This window comes from Vanellus vanellus (assembly GCF_965231255.1).
Source record: "Vanellus vanellus genome assembly, chromosome: 16".
Lineage (NCBI taxonomy): Eukaryota > Metazoa > Chordata > Aves > Charadriiformes > Charadriidae > Vanellus > Vanellus vanellus.
The window spans coordinates 6,182,916-6,197,372 of record NC_138921.1 but is presented as its reverse complement, the minus strand read 5'-3'; the positions used below and the strand labels follow the sequence as shown (position 1 = coordinate 6,197,372).

General features: G+C 40.5%; 1 protein-coding gene across 1 annotated transcript in view; it reads left to right on the top strand.

Moving 5' to 3' along the window:
• Positions 1–14,163, top strand: part of CABIN1 (calcineurin binding protein 1) — a gene marked incomplete at its 5' end in the record, with an annotated part of 116,790 nt that extends 102,627 nt beyond the window's left edge. The window contains 3 exons of the mRNA XM_082491917.1: positions 10,005–10,169; positions 11,992–12,218; positions 12,716–14,163. Of these exons, the coding sequence (XP_082348043.1) occupies positions 10,005–10,169; positions 11,992–12,218; positions 12,716–12,859 (536 nt within the window). The 3' untranslated portion in view covers positions 12,860–14,163. The remainder of the gene's footprint in view (positions 1–10,004; positions 10,170–11,991; positions 12,219–12,715) is intronic.
• Positions 14,164–14,457: the final 294 nt, after the last annotated feature.

The window sequence follows — 14,457 nt, the reverse complement described above, 5'->3', positions numbered from 1 at the left end:
TGTGTTGTATCTGGCTTCCTGGCTCTCAGACCTACCTGACAGGTCGTTTCTCTAGCTGTGAGAGACACCAATTACTGCTGTGTCCTTTCTTTTCCTTTTATTTTTAATTCTCCTACCTCTGCATCCACCTCCTCTAAAAAGAATTATTTATAATTCTGTTACAATGCTTTTTCATCTGCCTCCCATTAGCTCTGTTTCTGTAAAAACTCCACCCATTTTTAGAGTAGTCTGTTTTCATCTTTTCTATTTCTTGTCACCTCCTCCTGTACCTATTTGTTCCAGTGAAAGTATTCCACATCAGAGAGTGTTAGCTGCTATCATTTTCTGTGACTTCACCCAGAAAAAGGAATGGCTTTCCAAGCAATGTTGATGCTATGCCACTCACTGAGGAAGACAATTCTTTCTGTACTGTGCGGGGAAGTTGCACTCCATAAGCCATGTGAATATCCTGCTATAATTTCAGGTGTTTGTAACTTAGGCACAACAGGGCAAGTCGAGGTGTAAGTGTGTTTCAACCTGTAAAACTTTTGGACTTTCAGAAGCACAACACATAAATGCAAGCGAGGACAGTGGTGTAGAAAGGTAAGTAGCACTATTGTAACAGTGAGCAATGAAGTTAAATTGTTTGAGTGTGTGCAGGCAGCAGCAGACTCCCTAAAAGACACATGTTCAAAATAAAGAGGATTATGAAGTGATAAGTCCTAAGAATTCAGTAATGATCTTGTAATATGGCAGTTCATCCTGTAGGCTTTTAACTGTCTGTCAGTCATAAGAGTACTTTTAGGTGTAAAGAGCATCTTTGACCAGAAGTCTGTGGCGTAGTTTATTTTAACAACTGATACATGACCTTAGGTTGATACTGAGTTCTCAGAAGACTGAGGTAATTTATGTAAGGGAGAGAGAAATACTGCAAAGAATGTCAGCTCTATAATTTTCCATTGACAGCATCTGTCTTCCTATTAAAACAGCGCATGGCACAAGGGTTCATCTTGATTCCTCACAGTTTCTAGATATCCAGAGATCAGTGGACACCCACAATCCCTGTTTCTATCTGAGGGAAATAATGGAGATTATAGGTTTTCATCTTTAGTTGAGTTTAGCCACGTGCTGATCTCAGTGTCTTCTGAGTTTGCTTGTCATAAATTTCTAAAGACAAAACATGGATGTTAAGAGCCTGTAATTCAGTGTACTGAATACTTTCTGCTTACGCAAAATGGCCAAAGTATTTGGCTGTATTGGCCACGTCTTATTTTAACTATGGAGTTCAATTCAAACTTGCAGGTACTTTTTAAATGACTGGAAGTAGTAAAATTCAAGCCTCTTAATTGCAATCAGTGTTCTACCTTGTTTTTTCTGAATTCAAAATTGTGCTGTAGAGCACAGAGTTGTTCTCAACCAATGGCTCAAAAAAAGCTGAAACACAGAAAAGGTTAGGCTGGCCAAGGGTCCATGGCCTCATGGGAGCCTTCTTCATATTGCAGTTACCTGGCATGAGGGCTCTCTCTTAAATGCATGTGTTATAGAATCATAGAATGGTTTGGGTTGGAAGGGACTTTGGAGCGTGCATTATCGGCTCATGTTGAGCTTCTCATCAGCCAACATCACCAAGTCCTTCTCAGGGCTGCTCTCAATTCATTCTTCACCCAGGCTGTATTTGTGCTTGGGATTGCCCTAGCCCACGTGCAGGACCTTGCACTTGGCCTGATTGAACTTCATGAGGTTTGCACTGGCCTACTTCTCATGCCTGTCCAGGTCCCTCTGGATGACTTCCCTCCAGCGTGTTGACCATGCCACACAGCTTGGTGTCGTCAGAAAACTCACTGAGGGAGCACGCGCTGTTGTGTGGGACAGTGTGAAATGCCTTGCACAAGTCCAGGTTGATGATGTCAATCGCTCTTCCCTTATCCACTAACACTGTAATGCCATCATGGAAGGCCACCAAATTTGTCAGACACAATTTGCCCTTAGTGAAGCCATGTTGGCTGTCACCAATCACCTCCTTATTTTCCATGTGCCTTAGCAAGAGTTTCCAGGAGGAAATGATCTTGCTGGGCACAGAGGTGAGACTGACTGGCCTGTAGTTCCCCGGGTCTTCCTTTTTTTCCTTTTTAAAAATGGGGATTACGTTTCCCTTTTCCAGTCAGTGGGAACTTCACTGCACCGCCGTGAGTTCTCAGATATGATGGATAGTGGCTTGGCAACTTAATCCGCCAGTTCCCTCGGGACCTGTGGATGCACCTCGTCAGGTCCCGTGGACTTGTGCACCTTCAGGTTCCTCAGATGGTCTCAGACTTGATCTCTCAGACCTGATCTTCTCTTACAGTGGGCAGTTCTTCATTCTCTTGGTCCCTGCCTTTGCCTTCTGTGCCTTGGGTGGTGTGGCCAGAGTCCTTGCCAGTGAAGACCGAGGCAAAAAAAGTCCTAGAATTGCTGAGGTTGGAAGGGACCTTTAAGATCATCAAGTGCAACCATTAACCTAACCTGACAAAACAACTTCTAAACCATGTCCCCAAGTACCAAGTCTACCCTTTTTTTAAACACCTCCAGGGATGGCGACTCCACCACCTCCCTGGGAGTTGTCGAGTACTTCAGCCTTTTCCATATCCCAGATAAACATGTTCTTCTACTGTTTTCTTGTGTTGCTTGTATGCAACTTACTTTCAGTACTTTCTCCTTCATTTCCCATATTGACTTATCCTGGTTTTTGGCAGCTGTCTTCCTCAGTTCCCCAGGCTGAATTCCTCCAAGGCTTTAAAAACTCTTCTTTAAATGCTTGTAACCCCATGCCTTCTGTACCATCCTAGGGTAGAAGCTGCTATCCGCCTGTTAGTGACTGCAGAGTCACTAACCGAATCAACCGGGCTGCCTTCAGCTGGCTCCGCATTCCCCCTCTCTGGTCTCTTGCTTCAGCCTCCTTGGCATTGGTATTCTCATTCCCCGGGTCTGATCCTTGCTTTTCATGACGCTTTTTGTTTTTCACAATGGGTGCACTCTGTAAACAACTTCTCTGCTGAATGTCAGCAGGGGGGTTCCTGGTCGTGAATGACTTCTTAATTCCTTTTTGCCTAGCGCTTAGACAGTACCAGTCACTCCTGTCTTTTCCTCTTGCCTTTGGAAGTACACTGATTTGCTTTGCTATCACAACAAATTCATTCCAGAAGAGTTTTTCAGTACACTTAATGTCTATTTTGAATCTTTACCCTTCAAATTTCTTAAATTTTATTTAGTCATTCCAACAGTGTGGAGAAAATCCTTTGAAATTAAAACTGTCGTCGTCTTTATGTACCTAATCTAGATCAGTGGGGACAAATAGGACGGCAGTGGCAGCTTCCCAGCTGTGGGCTGTGAGGTGACAGTACCTAGCCAGGGGTTTGGTGCAGTCTGCGCAGGTTTGTGGTCCAAGAGGCTCTCTGGCCCCGTGCACCCTTACGTCCCCCCAGAAATCCCAGGGAGTCGCTGGCCTCTGGATATCTTACACTAATGAAACACATTTTCTGGAGACCTTTTGTAAAAGAACATGGTAATGATGCTATATTGTTACAATATGTTTCGGTTTCAATTGTTTTAAATTACTGCCAGCAGCATAAAATTTACATATATTCCTGTACAAACGAAGGCTGAAGAGAGGTCTAGTTGTAAGCCTACTGCACAGGTATTACGTTACTTACAAAGTTCTTAGAAAATTGTGGGGTTTCGTTATATTCTTTTAGGAGTTTCTTCTGCCAGCTGCATTTGCTAATTTGCATTGTGCTTAGCTGGCTGTCAGGCCAAAGAAGGATGAAACCCTGACAGAGAAGGAAAGGTCTTGCAGCTTTCAGTAGATAACTAGTACATAAAATTCAGAAGCAGTAGACTGCGAATGAGTGACTGTTACTATCCACAGGTGCTACTATGTGGTGCTCTCCAAATGATGTGTGCTGGCTGAGTCAGATACTAAAACACAAATATCAATTAGCTGTACTTTTATAATGCCATTTGAAAGTTCATGTAGTTGAATATCAAACTGTTGTCTTTTTGATCTAGACCCTTTTTTTTGTTTTTTAATTGAGGTTTTGTTTCGTTGTAAAACGAGAGAGAGGAAGTCAGTATTGAATTGCAGGGCTTTTCTTTACCAACGTGCACGCCTGCTTTCTGCACCTGTAGGAAACTTGGTAGTGGCAGGAAATGTTTTTGGACAGGGGAGCTCCACTGTATCTGCTGTTAGACTGGCCCCAGCGTGGCCAGTACAGGGACCTGGTAGCTTGAGAGTTAGTACGGGCCAGGGACTATTTCCAGAAAGCGCTTTCAGAGCAGCCACCTGTTTTAAGTTTTAATGGCATTAATGTTGTTCTGTGACAGCTGACCTCAGCCTTAGGAAGCGTTTTGGGGTATGTCTCATATAATATATAACAGTAGCCTCTCTGTTCAGGACCCTAGCGATAAATATAGCCGTACGCCATGCTACTACAGCGCGAACTTCTGTTCACCAGACTGCTTGAATATCTTTCATTTCAGGGGGCAATAGAACTTGTGTTCTGCAGCTTTTCGCCTCCAAAATTACTCTGGCGCTTAATTCTTAACACATGGCTTTGTGTGTCAGCTTTGAATGTAATTTCCTGAATTTGGCATTTCAAGTCAAATACTTATTTCTACAACTATGACTTGGTAGTGTTTTTTTAGAAATAAATTTCACGGCAGGATATTTGGAATGAATTTAGAGAAAGAAAATGCATAAGGAAAGGCTACCAAGTATACCTACCGCATCCTGGGATGAACTGTGTAGTGGCGCGGCCTGCTGTGGTGTTGTACCTCATGGCAGATACAGTTTGAAGGCTGATGCCCCCGTTATTTCTGTAGGTTGGCATCCTTAACCAAACTGTGTTCAGCTGAACCAACCCATGTTCCAGTGCGGTCTTTCCATTGACCTAGTAGCACAGCGTATGAGGAAACTCTGAGCTCCTTCAAATTCAAGCTTTCCATGGCCTTTGCAACTGCTGTGTGGGGAAAAAAGCTGTATTAATTCCCAGCACACTGGAGGGTGAGGCAGATGGAATACAGAAAGCTGTTTTCGCATTAGCACTATTCTTTGGAAATGTGGTAAGATATTTACTCCACTGTGTCAGGGAGCAAAGGATCAGACCCATTTCCATCACCATGAAAAAAAAGTAAATCTACCTTGTAAATGAGTAACAGTCTGTGAATAATTGCACGTGCTGTGGTGGCCATTAAAATACAAAGTAAACCAGTTGTTACTGGGACTAGTAAAATAAGGATTTCCTAGTGTCTATAGGCACACAGAATTCAATCCTTACTCTTTTGAAGTGGTTGGAAGGTGAGGTAGTGCAGATTTGATAAATCGTGGTAATGTATCTTCAGGTTTTTCTATCTTGACACACAGAAATGCCGGAGAAGGTGTTTTGCAGAGGGATGAAGGCAAGTGGTGCGAGTGCTTTACTTAAGCACTTGAAGCTGTTGTCTGTTCATTTCTCCAAGCATTTGCTTTAGAAATCATGTTAGTATTCTGTCCTGGAGTTCAAAGCTCAGCTCCTTCCTTTTTCCTATAATGAAACGATGTTTTGTGCGTGCGCTGTAAGGTGCTTGTATCCTCTAACATCTGTGCTATAATACATCAAACTGCTTCTGTCAGAAACTGGAAAACATTTTTTTTCCAGATGCTAGTCACATTTTCTGGGCTTCTCTTTCAGTTGTCATGTAATAGGTTTAGTGCATGACTTTAAGGATTTTTTTGAAATTCCACATAAAATGTTTTATAACACTGTAATGTTAATGCCTTATACCTGAGAGCATGATGAAATCAAATGATTAAGTGTACAGTGCAGTGCAGAGAGACCGGAGCAGCAGTTTACTGGTTACAGTACTACGGCTTTTAAACTTTCTCCACATCTGCAAATTTCCACGTGAATATTATTTATGGTGGTATTTTTCATTTTATACACATAAGAATAGCAAAGTAAATCATCTCAGTATAAAACCGTTGCAGGAGTTGTATAATCTGTGTGTTTATAGCGTGTGGATATATGTATATCGTGTATTCTCTGTATAAAGAGAGACCGAGAGAGAGAATATTAACTGTGATGAAGTCATGAACCCAGGCGCCCGCTATAGGCATCTGCAAACACTGGTTACCCTGGCAACAAGTGGAAAGAGGTTGGAGAGGAAAGCTGGAGTAGGTTGTTGCATTGAATTGTTTTCAGCTTGTTTCTTCCTCACTAAAGCAGGGAGATGTTGAAAGGTATGATGTCCCTCTTTCTATGTGTATACTATTTTGTATGTATTTAGACAGTTGTTGGGAAAGGGAAGGCTTAAAAAAAATACTTGTAATTCAGCTCAATTGGAGACGAACTTTTCAATATAAATAATAATATGCGTTGCAAATCTGTGGGTTTTAATACGTGCTTAGTTTTTGTGTGTTGTGTTGTAAGATGAGTGTGCGAAATGGATCTCCAGAGTACAGTACCTGTCCCGTCTTCAGCCTGGAGACGACTATTGCATATTACATCTTCAGAAACTGATTTTATTTTAAACTGGGTTTCTAGAGCTAATGTTTGAAAACCTGCCAGGACAGTACAAGTACTGGGTATTACCAAAAGATTTGTTAACTGATATTAAATCTGAGCTTCTGAACACCTTCAGAATGTGCTGTACTTATATTCTTGTGCTCTTGCACTTGTGCAGAATATTGTGGCTCATGAGTTAGTGGAGTCTTTACCTCCCTGGGGAAAGTTTTTATTAGAAAAACTAGGACATTATGTTCAGGGCTATAGCAGCATCTTCCACAAGACAAATATCAAGATATTCTCTTCAGAAATCTGGTTTAGACAAATAATAGGAGTTCCAACTGTGTGTTTCTTCTTGATTATCCTCCTCTCTTTTACCCTTTTTGTCTGTAATGAAAAAAGATATAATAAATATCTGTTCACTATATTAAAGTAGAAATAGTTTAAATTATGATACATACACCTGAAACAACCAATTCTTGTCATTTTCAATAATTTTAAAAAATATTTTGTTCATTAACTTTATTTTTAACTTAGAAATAATGCCACTTAAGTGACTTAAAAAAAAATTAAAAATTGCACAGTCCTAAAATAATGAAGCGTGTGACCCAATCAGGGAATAGAATTCAGTCACTGTGTATTTAACACCTCTGACAGCAAGGGATTGATTAACAGACAGTGCTTCTTGATTTCTCACAGACTGAAAGACGCAGCCTAATAGAATATTAACAAATGTTGTTTCCAGAAGTGCAGTGATAGAAATACACAGTTAGTGTGCCAGGCTCCTGCCCTTTCATTTCCATTCACTTCTGCATGAAAAAGGGCTGACACATAATTTTATTCAAATTAAATCTAATTTTACTACACTATAAAACAGGATCTTTAAAACTAACAAAACCAAATATGATATAGAAGATGGAGATGCTTATGAGTATGGTGATTGCTCATAAAAGAACATAGGCTAATAGCAGTCTTGTAGCATCTTCCTACAAATAGGCTGCTCAAAAGAGCTTTTGTCAGTGGGGCATAATTTAGTTGAAATAAAGCACAGCAAATCAGCTTAAGCAATGATATATCTTATAATTAAACAAAGATTATAATCAGCATAAGAGGTAGAGTTTTGTCATTAAACAATAATGCAAATCAGAGCTCTTATTCTGAATGGCAAACTAATAAGTCCCTAATGTAATTTAGCAGTTGAGTACATACAAAACTGTTCTCAGTGAGCAGTATAGTTGAGGCGGTAGGATTTGCAGTTTATTTGTATGTAGTGTTGTATCTGCTAAATTAATTACTGGGTTTGTATTCTCTGTTAATAAGTGGATAAAAAAGATTCTGTTAGTACTTACCCTAGATGCTTAAGACTGAGTTTGAAGTGTTAAGAGTAAGTTTGAGTTGACTTCTTAGCTGTTTTGTAGGGTAATCTTCTGAAATCATCATTTTCAGCTTGCTTTTTGTCAAATCTGGATGCAATGTTTCTTTTTATCTTTTGATCAAGTGTCTTGTAGCCATTTCAGTGTGGGAGTCTTCTGGGTTTAGACTGCAGCTTATCCTCAGACGCTAGCAGTGTAATGGGAGATGTATATGTTGGCTTCAGGCCACACTGGGGCTGATCCTTCTTCGTAGAGTCTCTTGTACTTTGTCAGCCTGTGGTTAAATCATACGTGTATCTGCTGTAAAGGGCAGGCAGATACAGCAAATGATCCTTCAGCTGTCCTCTGCTGCTTAAACGGGGAAACAATGAATTACGATTTTCCTAGTCAAGACTCCTGCAGTTAAGTACTTCCTTCTATGTTGTTTTTAAGCTGATTTGGTCTATTAACAAATGTATAGATGCGACTATTATTTTCCTACTTCCAATGCTGTATTTTGAAGTATCCATAGAGAAATGTGCAAGAGAGTGCTGAGAATGAGAACTGCATTCTTCTGCATTAGACCTTTCCATTTTGTGCTTGATAGTGAGTGGAACATCACAGAACAGAAGCTGCCTGTGATTTGTGCTGTAGTGTGTGACCTTTCCTTTTCGGGAACTATTGGAGAATTCTCTACAAGCAAACCCATTTATCCTAAAGCTTATATTGGCTATCAGCTACAAGTTTAGATGATGGGTTCTTTTCTTTACCAATGAAAATTAGTGGATGAAAGAACTTGCGGCCTGCTTTGGTAAGCCTTTTTTTGTACAAATTATTCAAGAACCCTAGAAAAATCTAATTCGTTAAAAAAGGTGCATCTTTCGAACTGCATTGATCTGACTTTTACCAAGCTGTTAAGCTGTAATGTTGTCTTAAGCATTTTCTGCAAGGGGAACTCTTGTACAGGAGAACATTACCATAGTAAATTCCAAGTTCTTATCTACTTTGCTGGAGACGGAGAAGTGTTTTCAACACTTGAGGGTGTGGGAGTATGTTTCCAATGAGGAAAAACTGAAATATATATTCCTTTTTAAGACGTCATACTGTCAATATCCTAAATTAATTCAGGGCATGCACATATAAAGAATTTCAGAGCACGCTAGCCTGTGAATATACATTGCGTCTGCTAGTCTGTGGTAGCTGCCTGTGCACACCTTCGCCTGTGTAAACACAAGGTTATTCAAATTAGACCAGACACCCCTTTGTTTCTGAAGGATATCTTCATTTTTATCAGAGAATAAGAGCTTGTTTGTGTGTCCGTAGCCTTGAAAGGCTTGCTGCTGTTTCAGTCTGCCCTTCCCAGAAAGGGCAGCAGTAACTCTCTCTACTTCAGTGAAAATTACTCTGATGTGCAATATGCAGCTTATTGTGTAAGAAAACTGGTTTTAACACTGCATTAATTTAAAAGGAGATACAGCTGGTTACATAATAAAGAGATTGTACACACACATACATGGATTCTGAGTTATAAGTATCCCAAATTCTGGAATAGCAGAAGGTGGGAATTTTAGACTAATGTATTTATAGAGGTACAGTTGACATATCAGTGAAAAGTGGGTATTTAGTATAACTTGATATTGGTTTCATAAAAAACAGCTTTGGCCCTGTTACTGATGTTCACAGCAGTTAATCTTACTTACCAGTAAGCTGCACTTCAGTGTAGCGTGTACCTGTGGTTGCAGATCAGAGAGGGACCCATCAATCACAGCTGGCTCGTCAGTAAGGGTGGTGGATTTTGCTCTGCATGTGTGGCACTTGTCTCCACCCTCACAACTCCAAAGGAGAATGGTCAGTGGCACGTGTTTTGCTTGCAGATGTGCAGAGATAACAAAATGTCGTACACAAGAATTTTTCTTTTGCTTTTTAGATGACGTTTACTTTTCTTAAGAGTTTGAGTTGATGGCACCGAGTATGCAAAAGTTGGTATTGCCATCTTAGCTTGCCAATATTTAATTTCACTCAGTCATGTTACGGTTTAGAAATAGAGCAAGGGCTAAAAAAAAAAAAAAACTACCAGTTAGACAGCAAAAGGATTGAGGCTTAGGAGAGAGATCAGGATGTCTCTTAATCTGTTAATTATATTTCATTACTAAAGAGGAAGAAGAGCTTGAAGTGCCTTTGGAGGGGCTTGGATTTCAGCAACAGGAGTCACGGCTTTGTCAGCAGATGAAAATGGCCACTGTTGCACCGTCGCCAGAGCCTGTTTGCTGGCAAGTGGAATCGGTGACCAGCACAACTTCGGGACATGTTTGTACCCAAGGTAGGAGCTTTCTGTGCTTCAGAGGAACCTGAAAATGGGTGGTTAGCTGCAGATCAGTCTGTAGGGGTTGATTAATTGATTAGGTAGTTGTGATTCATATTCCTCAGTTTCTCTGCCTGCCTTCCAGTCAAGTATTCCAGAGTTTAGAGGCATTCCTGGCAACGTCCCAGCTTCCTGGGAAACTGCCTTGTCGTCCCTTAATGGTTATTCTTTTTGGTGCATGACTCACATGCTAAATACCACGGCAGCAAAGCCAAATAAAAAAACCTCCCAGTACCAGGCTATCATGCTGTATAGTTTGTTCATCCTTTAAAGTAGAATTCTTCTTTTAATTGAAATCTTATATGGGGCAATACAGCAACTCTTTGGATTACACTATTGGAATATTTAGCAGAAGGAAACAATTTTTCACAAAAGCTGACTCACTCGGTCTGTGTAAACATAAAAAACAACATTACAGCAGTTAATGCTTTCTGTCCCTCCTCTGCCCTCTTCCCAAGAGAAGTAGGAGTTGGTGTTTTAATTGAAAAAATGTGAAACTTGGTATTTCAGGCGGGCATAATCTAGGTATTCATGTTTGGGGTATCTTGTTTTTCCTTATTTGAGAGAGGCAGATTATCCTGTGTCTACTTACTACAACATTTCTGGTACTCTGCTCTGAAACGATCGGCTGCCCATGGAGATGGGTCACTGATCCTGATGGGAAGCCATGCCTCATCTGTTGTGGCAGTTCTTACATTCTTGTGTACACTTGAGAGCACACAATTCCATTTCACATCCCTTAGTAGTTAGTTCTACTGCTGGTTGTTTTTCAGGATAGCATCAGGAAGCTGGAATTTTATTTTGCTGTGTTTAAGTGGCCATGTCAGTTCCAGAAATCTGCACGAGATGGATTTAACAAGACTGAAACTGCAAAAATGTATATGAACACCTGTCATTATTACCAGTCTGAGATACTCTCTTGTTTTCATGCATATAACTTAAAAAAAAAAAATAGTTTTGAGTCCATATGAAGCAGCATTATTAGTAAGAAATCAAGAAATCTCTTTTAAGAAATTCTCAGTTTTTAACGTGAAAGCATTGGCTTCTACTGGGTATTGTTGTGTATATATGATTTTGCAACATGACGGTGCCTAGGGAAGGGCTGGATCCCTCTCTACTTCATGAGACGAGCCCAGTCTGAGCAAGTTTGCATTGTAAAGCCCACAAGCTGGGACACTTGGGAAGTATGTGGAAATGATGCAAACTCGTGTGGGAGACAGTGGCATGAGCACACCAAGGAGGATTTTATGGCAGGATTTGAAGAGAGTAAGGAGGAAATTTTGACGGGTGTTACCATCTGTTTTTCTTAAATTGTTGAGGAGTTGCTATCTCAATAATTAAAGAGGCAATGCTATAGTGGGAAAAATTAAGACTCATAACTAAAGCTAAGTAGCTTTATTTGTTGCATTACAGAATGGAGAGGCAGTTAGAGAATGCAAAGATAAGATGATTGCATCTGAAACAAGTGGGAAAATGGTGTTTGTAGTAGACTTCTAACTAGATGTAGATGGGTCAGTGCTACATTGCCTCTTGTCGTGCTTGGTCAGATTGAGTTTCTGCTGTCCAGTAAGGACTTTTTTAAGTATTACTGGTTTCCATTTGCCGTTAAAGAATCTTGAGGCACTTTCTTCTTCTTTTTCTGAGCCTTTAATTAAAGCAAGGCTTGAAGAAAGGCCTTTTGAGCTACCCATATGTCTAACGATGAACTGTACCCTCTTCTTTGACATCTGAAATCCTATATAGCTTCCTGACGTGTTTTTTCTTATTATTTTCTGTTTAGCCTCCAGTTCCAAGCCTGAACTCAGCTCCAGTTCACAGACTTTGGGAAGTCAGCAGAACAAGACAGATGGCACCCGAGTAAAAACTCGCATTCTGCCCAACATGCCAAAGCTTTTCATACCTTCATCTGTCACCAAATTTCCACCTGAGATCACTGTCACTCCACCCACTCCCACCCTCCTTTCTCCAAAGGGCAGCATTTCAGAAGAGACCAAGCAAAAATTAAAGGTAATAAAAGGGAAACAGTAATTTTTTAGATTGTTGTTTTTATCTTAATTCTCCCCTCAATAAAATACTTGTATGAAAGGAGCAACAGTTCCTGTCCCCCGTTCATAAAACCAGAGATAGAATAAGTAGTGGAAGAAGATGATAGCTGTTAACAGAAGAAGCTCTTTTAAAGGACTGAAGTATTGGCCATGGGTGAAATCATAGCTGTCCTCGTCCTTATCCGTTTTCTGAGGGAATTAGAAAGAATTACGAGAATGGGCGAGGAAGCTAGTCGAGCCATTGCAATTCTTAGGTTAGTGGAAGCTACCAGAATATTAACGGTGGGGAAGCCTAGTGGTAAACGTTATGGTGTTTCACATTAGGATGACGTATCTTTTATAGAAGTAAGAGAGCTATTAAATGTGAAGGAATAGCAACCAAGTGGCTTTTATCCCTGTGATCATGGGTTTATCCTGACTATTTAGCAATATATTCTCTCTCTCTCTTTTTGGGATCAGTCTGCTATTTTGTCTGCTCAGTCTGCAGCGAATGTAAAGAAGGAGACCCTTTGTCAGCCAGCTTTGGAAATCTTAGAGACCTCAAGCCAGGAGTCCTCACTGGAAAGTGATACTGATGAAGATGATGACTACATGGACATATGAATGAATTCTGGCCATCATCAACACCAACCATATAACCATTCTTCTTGTTGCCAGCATCTCTGGCAGTCGAAACATCTTCGTTGGCATTACTCTCCATTTAATCGGCATCATTGTCGTCTTCACTTTCATTAACTTTGTTATCACCACTACCACTTGTATTGCCTTCAAAATCTTCGCCATTCTCCCCATCATGGTGCTTGATGGAAAGAATGATTGTTTACCAGGCAGTTAATTAATTTGGACCACGCTATCACCTTTATCTTCAGTAGATGCAAGGATGTTTTGAGCTGCAATTCACATCTCTCTACTGGTCCTGCTTCTTCAAACCGGAGCCTTGGGAGTCACTCCAGTAGCTCTTTTCGGTAGCATTTTCTTCCTTTCAGTTGTCGTTTTGCATTTTCCCCACTAGTTAAGTTTTTCTCCCAATAATTCAACAACCTAATGTCTCTTCTAGCTATGCCACGAGAGTGGTTAGTCCAAGAGCTCCTTTTAAGGTGAACGGAGTAGGAAAAATTTGCTGAGCTGGCAGAGGATTTAATTGCATCTGCAAAGTCTGTGGCTTTGTTGCGGGGCGAGAAGGGTGAGCTGAGAGTGTGTCAGCTCAGCACTGCTGGGCACTTTGTTGGAATTTGACTCGGTGACAACAGGCAAAGAACCAGCTTTTCCAGGGGACAAAGAGTTTGGCCTCCTGCTTGTGCTCATTTCACACCAATGTATGAGGTCCAGCAAAAATGATCTACCTGAGTGTTGGCTTAAAGAACTGATCTTTCCAGAATTGTCTTACAGTCCTTTCTCTTCTAATGCCTTGGACAAGCATTTTGAATTGGGGGCTAGATGATATTTTTATGGTGGTATTGAAAAAACTTGAACGATTTCAATACCATTTCAGCAATGTCTGTTTTTTACAGAATGACACGAAAAGGTGTTTTTTATCTATCTGCAGAGGGACTGCTCACAGTTATTTATATGAGAAAACAATGGTAACAAATATCCTTTTTTTTTCTACTAAATGTTAACTTTGTAAAATAATGAATGCAAATCATGCAAAAAAACCCCGTCACACTATATGTACACACACGTGCACTCACACACATATATATGTGTATGTACATATATATATGTATGTCTATGAAAAAAGAAAATGCATACAGCTTACAATGTTGGATTTCTTTGTGTTTGGGGGAGGTGGTTTTCTGTAAAATGCAGAGCTTTGTATAAACTTTTGTTTTTTTCTAATAAAGTTGAAATGTACTGTTGTCTCTGTTCATCTGAGAGGGCAGGGTGCCATGGTTCTGGAAAATGTACTACTCATCTCTTCCTTTTATTTCTTGGATAAGAAGGTAGTGGAGGAAGGGGATGGGGAAAGCCTGTTCCTTTTCTGAAGACTGGCAGAGCTCTTCAGATGGGTTTGGTCCTGTGTGACCCAGAACCCAGGTCAGCCAGCGGTGCCACGATTGTCTGCAGTGGGTTCACTTCCCCGTTGAGACGTGATCCGAATTCTTTTTCATCTATCTAAGTATCTTTGAATACTGATGAACAACATAAGGGGTGGACAACACATAGTGAATGGGATCACATGGAATATTTGGCCGTACAAA